Source organism: Bombus vancouverensis, chromosome 10, assembly GCF_051014615.1.
Source record: "Bombus vancouverensis nearcticus chromosome 10, iyBomVanc1_principal, whole genome shotgun sequence".
NCBI lineage: Eukaryota > Metazoa > Arthropoda > Insecta > Hymenoptera > Apidae > Bombus > Bombus vancouverensis.
In genome coordinates, this window is record NC_134920.1 from 1,968,371 (window position 1) to 1,988,159 (window position 19,789).

The 19,789-nt window shown below is 37.8% G+C and overlaps 1 protein-coding gene and 1 long non-coding RNA gene across 20 annotated transcripts in view; one reads left to right on the top strand and one right to left on the bottom strand.

The window, feature by feature from the left end:
* Positions 1 to 19,789, bottom strand: part of dlg1 (MAGUK family member discs large 1) — a 530,145-nt gene that overhangs the window by 90,811 nt on the left and 419,545 nt on the right. For all 19 annotated transcript variants that reach the window (XM_033338872.2, XM_033338869.2, XM_033338867.2 and 16 more), the window contains 2 exons: positions 3,315 to 3,590; positions 1,296 to 1,508 (listed from right to left, as the gene is read on the bottom strand). In XM_033338872.2, coding sequence (XP_033194763.1) covers positions 1,296 to 1,508; positions 3,315 to 3,590 — 489 coding nt within the window. The remainder of the gene's footprint in view (positions 1 to 1,295; positions 1,509 to 3,314; positions 3,591 to 19,789) is intronic.
* LOC143303281 (uncharacterized) lies at positions 9,139 to 10,762 on the top strand. The gene is made up of 3 exons (XR_013059418.1): positions 9,139 to 9,359; positions 10,126 to 10,511; positions 10,590 to 10,762. It is a non-coding gene; the product is annotated as an uncharacterized LOC143303281 (long non-coding RNA).

Here is a 19,789-nt window from a genome sequence, read left to right on the forward strand (position 1 = left end):
ATGTGCCTAATAATCTTAAAATTGCCCCACTAACGTTGCCTTCATACCTTAATAGAACTTTTCATTTACAACGTTTCTCCGTCAAGTCACATTCTCGATTTTTTTTCTTAACATTGTGGCTATGAAAGGGAATTCCAAGGATTCGCTTGATATTTCCTGTCGTCGTTATTTCTTTCACATAAATCCTACAATTTTATAAAATTAAAAGAAATTGGAGTATTTGTAACATCATGATAAATGTTAATAGATTAAAAAGTTATGATGATTTTGACCATTCTGGTATTACATTGACAATTCTAGTATTAAGATTTTGTCACGTTGCTAGTATTTGTTTTACGATGTTCATTGGTTGAAAATAGCATCAGTTGCGGCTGTGAATCAATGAGACCGATGTAACGGTTTTAAACGTAGCTTTTTCAGCCGCGAGTTTCTCGGGGAGAAACGAAGGAAGAAAAGGGAGCTCGTCGATGCGAAAAATCGGAGGAAGCAGCGAAACGAACAGGTTCCCAGCGCCTGCAACCACGGCAACGAGTCGATGGAGCAGCTATCAATTACTCGTCGCCATCAAAAACCACTCTGATCTATTTTTCACGTAGCCCTCACACAGCCTCTCGTTTATGAATCGCGAACGAAACGAGGATTTGCCGAATTTCGATCAACTTCAAACGTTCTACTCAAGTAAAGCTTGAAACGCGACAAATTACGAATCATAGAGAATTTATTGGTTTTTATCAACTTTGAGAAATGTTTTTGGTGCCTGCTTTTTAACATTTAAGAAATCACCTTGGAGCAGAGATTTTATTATTTTCTTAGCGAAGACGAAGAGAGAGAATTAGGCGGATAAATTTAGTAGATAAATCGAGCTCTGACTGTGAGAAATTACGCGATTACGTTTTTTCGTTTCAGTGAAGAATATATTTCTTCTTTGTTCCCGGCAAAGCTATTTTACATGAAGGATTCTCTAATCAAGACCAGCTTTCTTTCTCAACATAGTTAAATAGGAAGAACTGTAATCGCCAATCAGATTAAAAGTCTAAATGGTATTTCAGCTATGCGAAGAACTACTCTCTAATCCTATGATATATCAAAAATTCTACGTATCTCTGTGTAATAAATACGTCAAAAGGAAGACATATGATGGATTTATATTTCGCTTTATAATTTACGATTATTAAGTGACTTAAGGAACGAGACTCGAGGATTCGAGAATAATTTTATTGTTATCTATTAGGAAATGATAGCGGCGTGGCAGAAAGAAATCAGAACTGAAGGAGTATAATTTTGCCTGAACTCACCAGGGCATTTCTGACGGCTACCAATTTGTCTCCAACGACAAGACGGCCCTCTACTTGCGCGGCGCCGCCCTCCATAATTTTCGTTACGTAGATTCCATTGTCACCAGGTATATGCTGATTGCCAATACCTCCAGCGATACTGAAACCGAGGCCCTTGCTACCCTTAATTAGCTCGATTTCGATCAGCTGCGTGTGCCTCCGTCGACGTACGTACTGAAAATTAATTGAAGCATCCGTTACGTCATCTATGCATATAACATCAAACACATGCTCTTAAAAGTACAAAATTACTTTACAACATTTTTTTACAGACTTTGTAACGATTCCTTGAGATTGGAATGAAAAGCAAGATCCCATTTTTCCAAATTCGATCAGATTAAATTAACTAAATCAAACAAAGTTTATGGGAGTGGTTCTTTATTCACAAAAAATTCGCTCGCGTGAGAAGCGCAACAATGAATGGATCTAATTAAACTAACAGTTTTTTGCTAACAACACCTACTATCGTGTAACCAGAACGTTTATAAATTGAATTAATCGTCCTTCTTTTTAAACTAACCGATAAAAGATACTTATCAGGAAATCGTAGACCAGTGAGTTACGGTGTACTGAGGCAAAGTTAAGATTCGTCGTTCGGAACGAGCGCCATTAAATTTTGAGAAATTAAATGGAGCGTTACATCGAGGACAATTAAGATTTCACTTTCACGGCAAGGGCCGTGCTTCGTTTACCGCGGTGTACCGAAACGCTACATGACATAAATTTAATTAAATCGGCCCGGTAGGAAATGTTGTTAAAGTTTCACTAACGTTAAGCCTCCTCTTAAGGGTCCACGCTTCGAGGATATTGCATAGGGGGCTAGCAGTGAAATAATAATATCCAGCCCGTAAACGCTTTTATGCTTACCTCCGTACCTGTTCCCTAGCCACTTGGAAAAGGTTAATAACGCAGGTGAGCGGGTGTACAAACGAGAAGAAAAAAGAAGAAACGTGTCGTAAAGAGGACAGAAGGGAGAGAAACGTATCAAGATCGAAAGAACGAAGAACGCATTCGAAAATGCGTGTTTAAAAAAAGGAGGAAAAAAGGATAAAAACAATATTTCCCAGAATGCAGCAGGATTTTAGATTAAATACCGGGTTACTGCATCGCGCGGAAATTTATTCGGCTCGCATTTCGCGCGCCACAGTAGCACGCTCAACTCGTCCATTCACATGCTAACGCGCTCAACGGTCCGCGAGTTTTTTTTAAATTTTTCGGTTCTTGGTTCGTGGTCGAAGCTTACGATGATGCGTTGTGAAATTAATTTATTATTTCCGACGTACAAAAAAGCCGGCGTTTATTTTATTTCATTCCTGCGCTGGTTTCTAAATGATCGTTTGGTCGTTAGAACCGGAATATCGCCCTTTCTTTTTCTTTTTATATTTTATTTTCGAGGTTCTAAAAGAAGAGATATCGCGAGAGCTAGGGAAACGCAAACGCCGAGCATTATTTCGCGGAGGGATGAGAGGGAATCTCGGTTTTCCGCAAGATATACAGCCGGCATTGTCGTCGGCCGCGATTATCTCGCGTCGAGCTACCAGATAATAATTGGACGTCTAAAACGGATTCTTTCCAGCAGACGCGGCTTCATTGTTCGGAGAGATCTTTCAAATCTCGCGCCAATTATTGCTATTTCTTTCCTTTGTGTTCTTTAATCGGCGCCATTAACAATTTTGAAAACGATGCGTAGGATATGAAAATCGTTTGAATAATTTTGCGCCGTAGAGCCAGTCATAGTTGATCAATACATTGATCTACTCCATAAATTGAAAAGTACAGATAAGCGTGTAATTACGTAATGAAATTAAAAAATTAATAAAAAGTTGCGTTGAATCGATTTGTCTTCTAGAAGGCTCACATATTATTTAGGAATTATTTTTAAACAAGTATAATAAAAACTAGGTCAACATCTTATGGTAGATAAATTGTTTTACCTGTTATATACATGAAAAAACAATAAAATAAAAAATATAAACTTACTAGTTTAACGGTATTTCCTGCTCGTTTGAGCGCATCGACGGCTGCCGCGTGTTGTACGTCAACAACGGAAACGTCGTTCACCTGGAGTATCGTGTCGTTGACGCGTAGACGACCGTCCCCGGACGCGGCACCGCCCGGTATAAGTTTCGTGATGTAAATGGCAGTGTCGTTGCCGAAGTGTGGATTGTCTGTGCCCCCGGCGATGCTGAAGCCAAGTCCAGCACCACCCCTTTCGAGTACAATCTCCTCGTACTCCCAGTCATCGTCTCCGTTGACCTGTTATTAAATCGTATTCACGTTAGTAAAACTTCGAAATACATTGCAACTCATCGTTTCATCACAATTGGATATATTCAGTTGTCCCAAAAATTTCTTTCATTTTATAATAGATGCACAACATTTTTTGTTTTGTATTATTTCATTGAATTATGTACGATCCATTTTGTTCTATTGGAACAAATCGAAAGAAACTTTTGGAGCAACTGAATGTATATTATTCTCTTTTACGTCTGTATACCTGCAATAAAATTCGATCTATTTCTGTAGTAAAGCTAAAAATCTTATATCACTACTAAAACTAAAAATTCCATCATAGACAGTTTATTCGTTGAAAAACTACCGAAACAAAAACCATTATTATCGATACCTGTAGCGTTAAATTCAAATTAATATCTTTTATATTAAAGTGAAAAACAATTCTGTATCAAAAAGATTCTCGTGGAAATCTTCTCATTTAGAATGTGCATCATTTACTATTGCAATTCAATTTTTTAATCAAGTAGTGAAATAATTTGGATCGCATTGGAGATATAGAGATATGAAAAATAATCGAAATTAGAACGAGTGACAGGATGGTAACATTAACACTAGAACTACCGGCATTGGAGACGTAGCTCTCTCTACCAAAGTCAGTCGAAATGACCAGTCTTTAAAAAATACGTAATAGTAGAATATTTTTATATTTATTGATCTATTATTATCCTATACAAGGAACTCCATGTTCTGAGATCATAAAAACTATATAATAACAACTTTAATAATAACAATAAGTACAATAATGAAGAATATTCAGTACCAAAACCTTTGGTAACAAGAATGTTAAAATAAATTTCCATTGGTAAATATAATAAGTATAATATAATAATAAGCGTAATAAGCGTAATAGAATAAATAAAATACAAATATAATTTAAATTATTAGGTACAAAATTTATCATTCATCACATTTCTTACAAACGTAAACTTTCTTCTGTGTGCATTTTTCGCAAACATATTTTTTACAAAGATTATAAATGGCGCTGGTCTTATTATTATTACAGTACCGCATCTGACACCATTTGCGAGAATAAGGTGAGTTCTTTGACGTACTTCGGATCTCAGATGCTCTATGTTCTATCCGTGATTTTTCATTGTCAGCGGCAAGTTCATCTACTAATTGAAACATAAAATCTTTTCTGGATATCTGCTCACCTGTGGTTTTCTTATATAAAATTCAGGCAATTATGTCAGCTAAATCTAAAATATTAAAAAATACTTGAAGTGGCCATCTTCTTGATCCCGATTTCACGCTATATTTTTTTACCATTTGGTTTGCTATATCTACTTCAAATTTTGATTTATTATAAAATTAGACCATTTCAGGTAGCTCCTTTTCGCTTTTTCCTAAATAAGGAAATCCATTTACAACATACTTTGTTTGAACATCAGATGCTAGCCAAAATTTAATTCCGAATTTGTCAGGTTTATTCGGTAAATATTGCGTAAACCTGCATTTGTCTTTGGTTGGGAAAAGTAGTTCGTCTATTGTAATGTTTGCACCAGGTTTATAGTATATATCTGACTGTTTTCAATAAACTTATCCCATACGGACGATATTAGTGCAAATTTGTCATTTTTCAAACGTTGACTTCTATCATCTTTTTTGTCGAATCGAATAAATGTCAATATTTCAACAGACTCATTCCGACTCATTGTGCTGGAAAAGAAGCTTGATCCCCATTTTGTATTCCACAAATATGAAAGTTTCAAATTTTTCGCTTCGTATGCTCCCCGTACAATATTCTAAGGAATGCTTTCAATTTTGTTTCTATAAGGATCCATTTTTTACCCAAAACTCGAGAGGCTTCTGATTCGGTGCAAGATATACGTTGCAACATATGGCTGTCGATCAGTAAGGAAAATGCGCTAATTACTTTATCTTTCATGATATTTTTTTGGATATCATGTGGGCTGGATGTGTCTTTGAATATATTGTGCAAGGGTAATCTCCCAGAAGCTGACCCTTCTTGAATTATTTCCCACTTGGTTCCGTTTACGGCAATTTCATTTGGACTAGCTTGTACACTTTCAATTTCACTTTCAGAACTTGAAAGCACCCGAGCACGTCTTTTGCGTACATTCAAGATGTTCTTTTACTCACTTTCTGAGGACTCATTTTCTTTGTCACTAATGTCACTATTACTGTTATCACTACAAATTTCAATTTCTTTTTCCCCTGATTCAGAGAATTCACTATCTTCGATATCAGAGCATTCCATTGGTATCCTTTTCAGTTTTTGCAACAATTCGAATGCTTCCATTTTCAAGACTTGTAAAATATTGCTTTATAAAACGAGAAATCAAGTCTTATTCCAACGACTGTGCTCTACAGAATGACCGGTCAGTTTGACCGATACTGGTGTAAGTAGCCATGATACAAAATTACTTTCATTCTAAATGAATAAAACAAAATTAAAGTTTATTATATTATTCCTTTAGCTATCCCTGCAAAAGTCATTACATCATTGCGGAGAAAAAATATAACATGAAGTAGGAATTTTAAGATAAAGTTGACAAACAAGTCATTTTGACCGGCGTGGTAGTTCTAGTGTTAAGACGCAGGAAGAATTCAGTGCAATACAAAGGAAAAGGTAGATTACATCGGTAATCCAGCACGGGTCAGTTCCTAATTACATGAGGGACTAAGCTTCCCGCAGAGCGAAGGAGTTAACTGGCTAATTGATTTTGAGGCCCGCAGAGGAGTAGATTAGGTCACGGATCTGGATCGATTGTGGTAGAGTTACGGTAGTTATCGCGAGAATGCTGATATTGTTCAACAATGTTATAATCCGTCACGCCTCTACGCTTATCACGGTACGAGATTAATAGAGGAATCCCTCACAATAGAGAAGCAAACGAACTTCGCTCCTTTCAACAAGCTTTCGGAGACGGATTTTAAAAATCTCTGTACTTCCTGCTTACAACAGTTTGAACGAATCACATTTCTCATTCAATCACATGGAAAACACGAATACAGCATTTTCCCGAAGGAAACAAAAACATCTTCAATCGCAATATTTCACAGAATTAACCAATATTTCGCATAAATCACTGTTCTCGATTTTGAAACGAAAAACTGCCAATTCCACGAATGAGAAGTCACATGTTTCAATACATCCAACAAAATGTTCAACCATTTTTCCCTACACACTAAGGTGCTACGCTAAGGTTTAATTATTCCTAAGAGCCCATCGATGACTCAGCCTCAAACGAAAACAACCATTTACCACTCTATATATCTAACCTAATACGTACTCCATTCAAGGCAGAATAGGATCAACCTAACAGAGAAGCCTCGAGCACGACACGCATGCCGAAATGCATTCCGCGTACCAGTTGGGGTATCGCGATGATTCGCGTGCAATCACGAACTCTACGATAGATTTGATGCACCCGGTTGTATCAGCCCATATTGCCTGCGGAATCGTGAATTAATCGTCTCCGAATTACCATTCTATGAAGACCAGCCCCGGACAGATGGAACGCCGTAAGGGTCGTTACCGGAAATCCCTGTTACTCCCGGTAACAGAGCCCGATTTAGGTGGTACGTTGATGTTACGATGCAATTATGCTAGTGGACTGTCGCTCGGCTAATCGACGATTAGCGACTGTGTCATAGTGAATGCCATTGTTAATTAATCCGACTGCGTGTGCGCTTAGAAGAAGATCAGTTCGCTGTCACAGACGATATTGGTCGTAATGTCCGTGTCGGGCGATAAGCGTGTGAAATATCATGATATAACGGTGAACTGTCTGACGTACGTGAAACGAGATGTGAGGCGTAAGTGTGATGGATAAAAACAGTTTAAAATTGATGCTCGTGAGTAGAAGTATTAATAGCTTTTGAATTGGATATTTTATGCAACGTTGAGAATAGTCGACTGAGAAATCTATTGATTAGGGAAGACGAGTTCGTCATTTTAGATCGTCAATTTTTTGGCTAAGATTTTTTAGAGCGAAGTTGTTATTGTTTCTTCATCGGCAGTTCCTTTTGAACTAATTTGTGGATTATAAAATTGTTGATATCGCTTTTCACAGCAACCCTCATACCACTTTTTCAAAATTTCAACTCACATATATCAGGAAGTTATAAGAATATTCTGATTATTCGTGATTTATAATGAGATTCTGATACCTTTGTCATAAATTTTCTTAACATTCAATATATGTGATATACAGTACATTTCCCTTTCCTTTAAAGTGATTAATCGTTAATTGATGGTAGAACATTTAGTGTATAATACTGGTCTGTCAAGTTGTAACTTTGAAAACACAATATGTCATGTACAATCAAACATAAAACGTAAATTTACCATTTTATGGGGCCCGTTTACCATGGTAGTCGTCATCGTGTGTACTGAGCCACTGTTGTCAGCAACATTTTAAAACACCGACAGCAAAATAACGACGCCTAGGGGTAAGTACGATATTTTTAGTTCACATTCACCGAGTCCACTCGAACAACATACCAGATATCGATGTCCGCGTGTCACTACTTTTATCGCACTATCACATACCGAAACGCTTGAAAATCTCGTTCACTTTGACACTGAAACGCCTGCCACGAAAGTTCGTTCAATGCAGTTGCAACCCGTTTTTCGTTTCAGCTCGAGAGAAAATCTGCAACGCGGGAGCTCTTCCTGGCGCGATGAAAATAATGCATAAATCACGCGGATTATTTATGACGCGGCGCCACAGCAACGTATTATCAAGTAATAATCAGTATCGGCGCGTTGCGTAATACCGTGGAAAATTCACGTTGGGAGCAGAGATTAATACGCTGCTGACGTTTGCATAAATCCTTGCAGCTACTTTAAACGTGTCGTGATACCGCTACGGGAATATCTTTCGGTCCGAATATTCGCAAATTTTCCAAACTTGTGCCTCAAAATTCGAGAACGATGAAGTATAGTTCCCTAGTCTACGTCACGTTTCTCGGTATGTTTAAAATAGGAAAATTCCAAGAGCTTCACCTTATGACCACTAAATATATCTCAAACAACAGATACGAACGTTGCATGAAGTTTAGCGACGCGACAAAGTTCATCGTAAAATAAACTCCACGTGAATTCGATCGTATTACACAATCAAACCGCTCGAAGACGAACTCGTATGTCTAAACTTTAGCGATTGAAACATGGACGAGACGGACTTCCTTGAAGGCTGGAAAACGCGAAACTGCGACAGTTCTGTCAGGACGAGCAAGAAGTAACGTTATCCGGTCCCGTTCTCGTTCCCGCGGAGCGTCACACGCTCGAAACTGGCGACCGTCTCGCCCGCGACTCGACTGTGCTCGCTCGCTCGCTCGCACACGCAGGTTCGCGTTCGCGCCGCGCCAGTCATCGCTATTATAATATTAGACCAGTAGCCGGCTATTTCCAACCGACTGTGAAAATATACCAACGGCACGCGTGCTGCACGAAGAAGAGACGGCCACGATGAAACAAACGTTTCGTGGTCAGTCACACGGCTCGCCAGCGAGCTATCGAGATTTATGGTTCCGTCGATCGATCGTGAAAACTCGTGCGAGCATTCGACGAGATACCGCGTGTCTGTTGATATCCGTTTTCAATTTTTACGTAATTTTGTACTCCTGGTGTATGTTCTTTACGCGTCCGGCTTATTGGTTCCGGGTTTCTTTTCCAGAACAGACTGATTATTTTAAGAATAATGGAAAATACGTGAAAATTACCTAGGAAAGTAGTTTCACGACAATTTAATTTCTTTAGTGAGTATCAGCTATGAGAATTAGGTATGATTCGAATTATAGATAGAGATAAGAGGATAATAGTGGAACAGAAATTATTCAATTCGCGCGGTATTTGGTTTGTATCCATTATAAATAAGAAATTAAGATGTTTATAGTAAACCATAGTAACCAGAGTAGGGATGTTTATGCAAATTCACATTTCTATGGATGAAACTCATATAAAGATTAGTTTCAGTCTCTAAGTATCATAAGCAGTATTTTGGATATCCTTGCACATTATATGTATTCTGTACATCTGTGTATATCTATGTTTTTATACGTTTAAATTTCCCATAAACGCATAATAGATATATGCATATCGCTACACACGAGGCACAAATGACATTCGAAGTCTGATAAGCAAAAGAATCGGGTCTAATGCACGAACCCGACTCGTGGATGCGCATTTTAGCTTTAACATCGCGAGCCTAGCTCGCACAAAAAGAAAAACTCACGATAACATCAGAAAGAACCTTTATGAAATTTGGAATACATACATTTCTTAAAGATTATGATCTAAAAGCATTTCGTAGAATTTGTCTATTATACAACGTACACGATTACTTTGTATCCTATCAATCTCCAGTGCGCAAGCAAATATTCTATTACCAGAATACGATACTCCGAAATGAATACACTCTGAATTCCTATAACAATAAGCAACTCGTTATGCATAATATAGATCATGTACTTCAAATATACAACGAGAGATCAAAATAATAACATTAAAGGTTCAATAAATAAGTTTCACAGATTGATGGATTACCAATTGGTGGTTCAATGGCTCGATTCTGCCAAGCAACGGATTAATTGAGGCACGCCGGTAATTCCGTTAGTAGAATTTGCGGAAGTTCGTCAGGGAGGGTATCCACGTGCGTTACGTGGATACGACGTTCAAAACCGACACGGTGGTCCCGGAATCTTGGCTCGAGAAACTCCAACGGTCCGAGTCCGTGCCGTTCGTATTTCGAATTAACATCGCGACTCCGAACCCACGGCTATATTCGTTGGCCTTTGTTGGAACGCACGACTCGATGGAACATGGGTAAAGATAGCCACATTTCGTGGCAAATACTCGTGGTTTCGGGTCACGATGACCTTGAAAGTAATTATCGACCATTGCACGAATCGGTACAAACGAATGTCTCCTCGAGTCTGCATTTACTGAAATTTTCTCAACGTATTAATTTCGTATTTTTATTTGATTAGTGGAATTTACGCAACTGATATTTTATTTACTTACGCTGGGCGTAGCTGCCGTTAAAAAATTGTTATCCTCTCTGCTTCGCTGAACAGTCGAAAGTTTAAGAAGAGTTGAATCGTAACTTTTAAATGTTGTGCGAGTTAAAAAGGATTCGAAGCAAACACCGAATGCGGTTTTAAGGTATTCTTATCGTATTTCGTAGTAAGAAATGTAATGTGTACTATCGCTATAGATAAAATCTTATTTCTATGTAGAATGTAGATAAATCATAATGATTATCGAGATTTCCGCAATACCAACGTAAATTGTAACTAGTTAAACCTTCCAATTCAACGTTTAATTAACTTGTAGATATCATTCTGCCGCAACTGCCATTTTGGAGAACAATACAATTTTCAGGAAACTATGCAGAATTCCTGTCAGAGATCACATCATTTACTGGTCTCTAAAAAGTTTATAGACAGCGTGATTTCTACGACGTGGTTCAACGCAGTCAACGTGCTTTAACGACGATTGAAATTACCGAGTGTATCCGACGGGAATATCTCTGGATCTCGCTCTCGACGTCATAAATAGCAGATTCATCTAAAAAGGAGTTGCAAGCTGGCAAACGCGTTATTAAGGACGAGTTGACGCTTTAAAACCATCGAGCTATTCAGCCGCCACGGTGCATGCAAACTCTGGAATTATGTAGCATCCCAACATATTCGAGTAATAGATAAATTTATGCGTTTTAAAAACACAGTAAGAATGATTGAGAGAATTTATTAAACCATTCGTATCCGCGATTGTATGATTAGCTGGCTTAGGAGAATGAATCTATCAGCACACAGCCGAACGGTCTGATCATCAATGAATTTTTTACTAACGCTTTGTATATTAAGAAACTATCTATTTAGGTAACTATTCGCATCTATGCGTAGTTTACTTTCTGGCAGACCAGGAAACAAATTCAACTAACACTAATTAGAAAAAAAGTGAAAAGAATAAGACAAATCTAAAAAGTATTCTGAAAGTGATACTGCGTGTGCCGGGCTATTTCGTGGTGTTATATATTTTAGAAAAATGTCAAACCTCTCTTCAAGGTTCCTTTCATCAATACTGCACGCCATAACCGTGATTCCAACTCCATTATAGGAGATAAAAGGATCATTAAAAATGAAAAATTATGTAAATAGAGTAATCATTATAAGAATCTTTTTCTAACGAGTAACGAAGAATACAATAATTTTCGAACAATAAGACGGTTTCTTCATTATTATAATATCACGACGAAACGCAGAACTTCCTGACACTAGGCGGAATATTAATTTCACGCGTCAGAATAAATTCAGGCGACGAGAAATTTGCTTTTAAACTTAATACTTCCTCCTCGCTGGCTCGGCCAAGGCGAACATATATATTACGTCCTAAAGTAACATAAGTAACGCAAGTGCGCGCACGTAAGGTGCGTGCAAAAGGCGAGAAACCGAGTCGCGTTAAGCGGAATTAACGCGAGAGGTAACTCGAGCTGCTCGCGGTACACACAGCCACCTTTTGTCTTACGAAATTAAAATGAAAAGACTCGTTTCCTCTTATGCTCGAGGAAATAGCGCAACCCTGCACTGTTCGCCCAGCGCACGTCAAAGAGCCAGAAATATTTCATATCCGCAAGCGATAGCGAAAAGTAGCCGACATGCCTCTGTCTCCCTCCCACGCACCAAATTTCATACGTTTCTCTTGCTACTTTTATTTATTTTGTTACTTTAATTAAAATGTGCATGACGAAATGTAATTCGTGTACGAAGCTTCGTTCTCTGCGAGATATTTTTGCGAAATATGTTGAAAAGTCTGTTTAAATCAGCGTCTCATATTTATATCCAACGCATGATTTTCCCTGATCAAGACGAATTAATTTTTTTATCCAAGCATCCAAATTACAATTCTACAGATTTTCATCTGAAGTAACTGAAACATTGAAGATTCACCCTATATGTAATATCGAAATTCATCAAACTAATGACGAATTCAATTCTGACTAGAATCTGCTTCAATTTTTATAGGAACTCTTTGAACAACCTAATACCTCATATCAAAAATAAACATTTATCGTCAAATTTAACTACTCTATCAGCTTCCTTCATATGTCGTTCGTTTTAAGAGAAAGGATTTACGGAGAAAGTGGCCTTGAGCCAACTGATTCTATATGTAGAATCACAGAGAATCATAACATTGAATGAACGTCGTGCGTTGCAACGTGCAAATGGAACGCATATACATATCTGCGGTCACGTGCAGGATGACACGATATTCGTTGCATCAATATTAAACATCTGCTGAGCATAGATTTGTAGCACGCATCTCCATGAAGCAATCGGGTATCGCCCCTGCACTTGACACTCGACAAGAGCCTCGAGATCAAGTAGTTCAAGTGGTTTTGCCCTGTGAATCGTATTCCCCGAATGATCATCCTCGACGTAGTATGGCTTACGTCTAGAATCATCTGCGATATTAATACATTAATATAAAAACCATTCAAATTACATCAAACTGGCTTCTCGCGAACCCTAATTACGACAAAATACTTAGCCCTTCCGAAACGATCTTCCTGGTGAATAGGTTTATGCAACAGATTTGTTATTCTTCGAATTGTATAATTCTGTGCGTGCAACGAGGATTCTCTTAACTTTGGAGTACATTTTCCAAGAAAAGGGAGCGTTTCTTGATTCCCGTAATTATGACAGGTGGCTCGGTCTACGTTATTCAATGTTCCGTTGCAGCTGGGGCTCATAGACGACCGGAAGCAATATGCAGAGCGTGTCGCTGTTTCAATACCCTATCCGTTCGTACACGTACCGCGCCTGTGATTAAAAATTGCATTATCCTTAACCATATTGAAAAATTTTCAGTTCCACTTTGCATGTATATCTACGTTGAATAAATAAATTCAGAAAACAAATTGTAATATTGTTCAATTTTTCTACCCTTTATATAATAGATATAGATCTATATAAGCATACACAATTTCATATTCGTGGAATTCTACAATTTGCGATTATCGTGTGAATTCGAAGTCACTAATGATCGCGGTACTCGTGACAGCACCAAAATTAGACAGATTCACGTGGTCACCAATTCGAAATGGGGCACGACCGAGAAACTTCATTTTCCCATTTTGGTAGAGCGATTTCGGTCCATTAATAGCGCGCGGTCCGGTGAAAGGTCGCGCACGAAAATGTGCATGAACGTCCGGCAACGTGCCAGGGAGTCGACAGCCGTACCCCGAGCGACGATCTTTCTCGCGCCTAGAAGTCGAAAAGTTTGCCGAGTTTTGCCCACGGGTACAGCTTCTGACGGACAGCCAAGGTGAGAGGCGAGGCAAACGAGATCCAAGTGCAATCCACGAAACGCGAAACTACACCCGCCTGCCGGTGACTGCTCTAACAGGCGCGGACGCATTAGCAAAATTGGAGTAACTCCAACAACAAGGCGTCGGATCGGCACTGGATTTCACGTTCAGTTTCGTTCTTCTCTCTCCTCTCTCTTAATCTTTGCTTATTCTCTTGTTCTTTCTCTTCCCTGCATCTCAGCTTCGGCTATCCAAAGGCATCTATCTCTGTGGCACCATGGACTAATTGCAACATTATACCTAGGAAAAATCGTTGTCTCGCGCATCTACGAGCGCCGTTCTTCCGTTTCTCTATACTTTTAATGGAGCCACCGAAGCCTTTTAACAGTCGACGCTAAAGTTTCACAGAGAAGTCGAAGTTGCGAGGATATAAAATAGTCGCGGCGAAATAAAAGATCGCTCCTTGTTGAGGAACTTCCGCGTTAAATGCCAAGTTTTCGCAGGGTTTAATAGTCGTGCGATATCGGATGAATATAAATGAAGCGTGGAAAGTGAAGCATATTCTCGGGTGGCGCCTATTTAAACATCGGAAATAATTAAAATTAGAAGGGAATATCGAATCGTCGCGTCGGTATCGTTATTACCGACTAAAGTTGGCACGTTGATATTGCAATCAGTCTGATGCGTCTCGGACACCGTGATGGAACTTGCAAAAAGTTTACACGCGGCTTGGCAACCGGCAAACAGCAAACGTTCGTCTCTGGGCACGTCGGAACAAAACGATGACTTGGCAAAGCCGCATTAATATCCTAATGGCTATTCCGATGGATCTTTCGGATAATCAACGAGAAATTTTTTCCCCTGTAAACCGAATTCTGCCTATATTTTGTCTTACAGACGAAATTCACGAATGCACGGCCGAAAAAACGAGGCAAATTACGCGACGGTTTTGCGGAAACCAGCGCGATAAACGTTCATGAACGAGAGAAAATTGTTAAAATTTTGAACTAACGACGTGCAGGGTAATTCTCCCTGCGAGATGTAACATTGTGTAAACAGTTTAATAAATTCCTTTGTGAGAGAGCACATTTGGCAGTTCTTGACGAGTAATTAAAAAATTTCGGGCACGCGGCGAGAAATCGAAAGAATTATTTTAAAACTAGAAAAAGCAATATGTTATGTCCTGCTCTGGATCGATATTTGCTTTGGATAAGGTTTTCTAGCGTGGTAAAACGCAATTAAATTCTCAAAAAAGGTTTTCAATATTCTTCTGTTGTACAATACGATGTAACGCGTATAATTAAGTTTACTTCGTTCTCTTTATACCTGTACTTACCTCTCTTTTTCTTCTCGGAAAGAAGTTAAATTTTGCGTTTAATTAGAAATATGTAGAATGAGAAAGTATGTAAATTTTGTATGAATATATGATTATTGAAACCAGTTCCAAATATACGTATTTATCTTGTAAGTATTATAAAACACGCGATGACTATTACAATAGATACAAATAAAGTGTTGTAAATTGGCAGAAATATTTCGAAATTTAAAAGATCATCTATGGTTTATATGATTTTAAACACGCAGAAACAAAATTCGAAGTTTTCAAGATAGCAACTTGAAAATATATTCATGTAACCTGCGTTTATAATTGACATATTTGAAACATCCCTTCGCAATGAACGCGATTTAGGCGAAAATATATTATAAACTTAAATCGAAGTCATTCGACAATTTGTCGGTTCACCAATGCCTGTATTCATCAACTGGTCGTTACTACGTACAACAGCGAAACACAGGTCCCGGGAACCGAAGGATTCTACGGATCAATCAATTCTTAATCGTGTTATTCGTCCTACGATCCAATTTCCCAACATGGAAAACCGCAAGCCTCTAGGCAAAAGACGATTATAAAAATTGGATCGTTGACACGAGCCTGTCAATCACCGACTCTTTCGTTTACTTATAAAACTGGATATTCTACAAGTAGCAACAACATTTCGCGATTACGAAATTGAAATATAATATGTATCCATTGTTTCCATATAATTTGAATAAGGAAAGAAATCTTTTTATATATAATGTATATATATATATATATTACGATAATTACAGGTCACATGGAAGAAATGTGATAGGTCTATTTTTGTCGTTTTTTTCATTTTTATGTCGCTTAATAGCTAAAATCAAGTATTTCAATACGAAATGACTGAACGAAGGAACATATATAACTTGATAGATTTGAAGATATCTGAAATTTATAATAGAAAAAACCTTTAAATAGATACAACTGTTATTAGAAAAAATGCATATATATTGCTTTTCCATTGAGTTCCTTTAAATTAAAACGCGGCGCTCAAAAAAGTTGTCTATAATTGGAGGTACTAGATTCACGCAGCGTTGATCGAAGTTTGTCGATTTTTGTATATTTTTCCATTGTTTGAAAATTCAGTGGACTTCGGATTAGGATCGCGTTATTTACACACCCTCAGCTGCCAGATCACGGGGTTTCACGCACGCTTTGGATATCATTGAAATTTACGAGCTACGTAACGTCGCATCCATAGAACACAGCCACCGAATGGTAAATTTCCAAGCTTCGCAAATTAAATGCACCTGTAGACCCGGGCCGTCTCGCGTAGTATATAATCGACCGAAGCAGCAAATCTAGCGTTATAATAAACGCGATTTCGAGCGTTTAGAACGGAGACCGGCGCACGCTTAATACCATGGAATTAACTCCCTGTAAATCATTACGCCGCGTAAATTCTAAATAAAGTTCAGCGACGCGGAGGCCATGGCATTCACGTGCGCCGTTCGAAAGCTCGTATACTTGAACGAATCAGCTGTTTGGTCCATTCGACTAGTATCGATTGATAATTTCAATTCGTTTAAGATCTCGATTTCAAATCAAATTTTCAGTCTAATAACCGATGCACAGAAGCTAAGATTGGGGAAAATAATAAACGAATTTTCTAGATTACAAGATAAAATGAGAGAAGAAATGGAGAATTTCGTAGCTCGTCTAGAGATGCTTCGATTAATTTAAGTTACATGAAATTTCCAGCGCGGAGCATTGCTCAGCGCATAAATAAGGATTAAGCCGTCACAACCACAATGACATCGCTTGCGTTACCTTCGTTGCGCGAATTCAAGACTAATTTATTCATAGATCGATTAAAAAACGCAAGAGAACAAAAATTCCTTCACAACGGCTACGCGTGTTAAAGAACTAAAGTCGGAAAATAATTTCGGCAAGAGAAAAGACTATTAATTCAAATAGAGTTCGTTATAAGCAGCATAAGAATGGATGCACTTATATGGTAATGCTTGTTGATGACAAGTTTTCGCTTAATTTGGATTCTTGGTTTATATTGACGAAACGTTAACGAGGAACGAGATCTTGAATGCTTCGAAAGGAGAGAAACTAGCTTAAGTCATCAATCGACTAGTATTATAACTTCGAATTAACAACTTCGAAGTTGTAAGTTAGAATGTTCGGAATTTCAAGGGCGAAACTTCCAGCAGCTCTCTTGCCTGCAAATTGTTACTGTTCATTAACTTCGCTCAATCACATCTAACCCCTATTTTTTCCCTCCTGCTCACCGTGCTCGGCAAATAAAGAATATAAAATCGTAACACGTATAGGTAGGACATGAAAATAAAAACGACGTGAAACATTCCAATCGATCAGATGCACGGGCTAGTGAAAACAGTACTTCTGAATTCACTGGCTCTGTCTTTCTAAGATTTTCGTAAAAAAGCAAAAGAGTCGTAGTTGTTGGAGTCGGAAGCGGAAACATCGGAGAACTTTCTTTGCATGGGAATGTATGGACCGCAATAACGATATAAATATTCATTAACAGTGTTTCGGTGTTTACGTATGCTTGTTCCCTGGTACCGGGCAACCGTGTGTAAAAGCAGAATCAAAAACGAGTATAAATGAATTTGTGATCTAGCTTTGACGTTTTAAAAGAGGGAAAATTTCACTGAAGCATTTTTTAGCGTTTTTAGGATAGAAGAGAAAAAAAGAGAAGCGAGATGCAAGTTGCAACATAGTGCACGTTCAGTATTTCTTGTTGTTGATTAATTTAAGCGGTTCTGAAAAAAATTATATTACACGAGCACTTTGTATTTTCGCAAATTCTAACGTTTATAATTTACAACGCAGTTATTATTCGATTTGCATATTTTCCGACAGCCGCATAATTAATAGTTACTTAACCGAAAGCACGATCATAGAGGTAGACTTTTTCCTGCGGCTCCAGCTTTAGATTATACATGTAAATTCTGGATGAGAAACGTTTCCGTGGTTGGCACGGAATGAAATTTTGTTTGAAACGAGATTATGGTGGTAAGTTTTGCATGAAATCCATAAGCTAGTTTCAGAATAATTAACTCAACTTTAATGTAATCGCACGAATTTTGGACAACTGTGGTTCTCTTGACCAACGAAGTAATAAAATCACCGTAGATATTTCATTGTTTTGATAATCATCGTTATTCTGCAATGGCAAGAAACGAAGATACAATTTTTCTATTGATCTCCAAACGCATTTCTAAATTTAGCACCAACTATCCCATAATTCTCAAACTAGCCACAGTTTTAAAATAACATTCTATTGAAATACAATTATACATTTTCTGTAAAATTATATTCTAGATGCTACTGATAATAATAATAATACATGGCTTTTAAATAACATGACCATTAATGACAATCGCGATAATAAACTGTGACAAATCGAATGATAATTCAAGCGATCTGAGGTGCTAATGACACGATCTCGATAATCTCTATAATCTTGCAATTATCTGGAATGACAGGATCTTAATGCAAAGGGGGTAATGATGTAACTTCATTATTCTATGCCCATCTTATGAATCATTTAACTAAAGTTGGGTAATATTTCATTTTGCAATTACGTAATAATGAAACAAATCGAAATTGCGTAACTACGGAATGATGAAGCCTGCTGAAATTAAATTACACCATATATTGCTAAATTAATTATAATGTTGTACATCGTATGGGTGTAATATGAAATTCTTGCCATGTAAATCCACCCTAAACAATTTGACATCAGCGTACAATTCCATAGTGAACAAGACCCACCATATTTCCGATAATTCACTATATCTACCTAATGAATATCCAATCTGCCTTAATTTGTAATATTAAATGTTGTTATTCATTGAAAAAACTTCCTCTTCTGCAACTAAATATTTCTCAATTTTGAACAGCAAAACTCTATTACTTTCACTCGACTACATCATTATTCAACATTCAATTAGTTATGTAGAGAATGAGGTAGTTCAAATATCGATTCTAAGTGTCGTGAGCACTTTATTTGTAATGCCTTAATACAAAGCACGAGTCCTGATCTAATAATAATCGTGATAAATACGCGCGTGTTTTGATATCTTCGAATGCTAAACTCTCTCGCTCGATAAACTCTGTCTCGCTCATCAATTCGCTCGTTTATTTATATCGGTCGGGGGACAGTCGGAAAATTTGAACTCGACTGCATTTGACGGTTGAAAGTAACGGCGACCTTGTTTTGCCTCGGAGTTTGATTATTAATACAATATGTGTGTGTCCTACGATATTGATGCTCCGAGGCAAAACAACAATAAGATTTAAATTTATTAGCGTGCCGCTACAGTTATATCGAGACTTACGGACAGATAGTTAATGAACTTGAGAGTAATCTCTAAGTCACTAATCAAAGACCATCAGCAGAGTATATGATTCACTGAGAAACACGTTGAGGAGTTAGTTCACGGAACATCACAACTTGCATCACGCTCCATAAACTATGTAATCGAGATTCTCATTATAATTTCATAGTGGATTTAAATTTCCATTCAAATGCAATA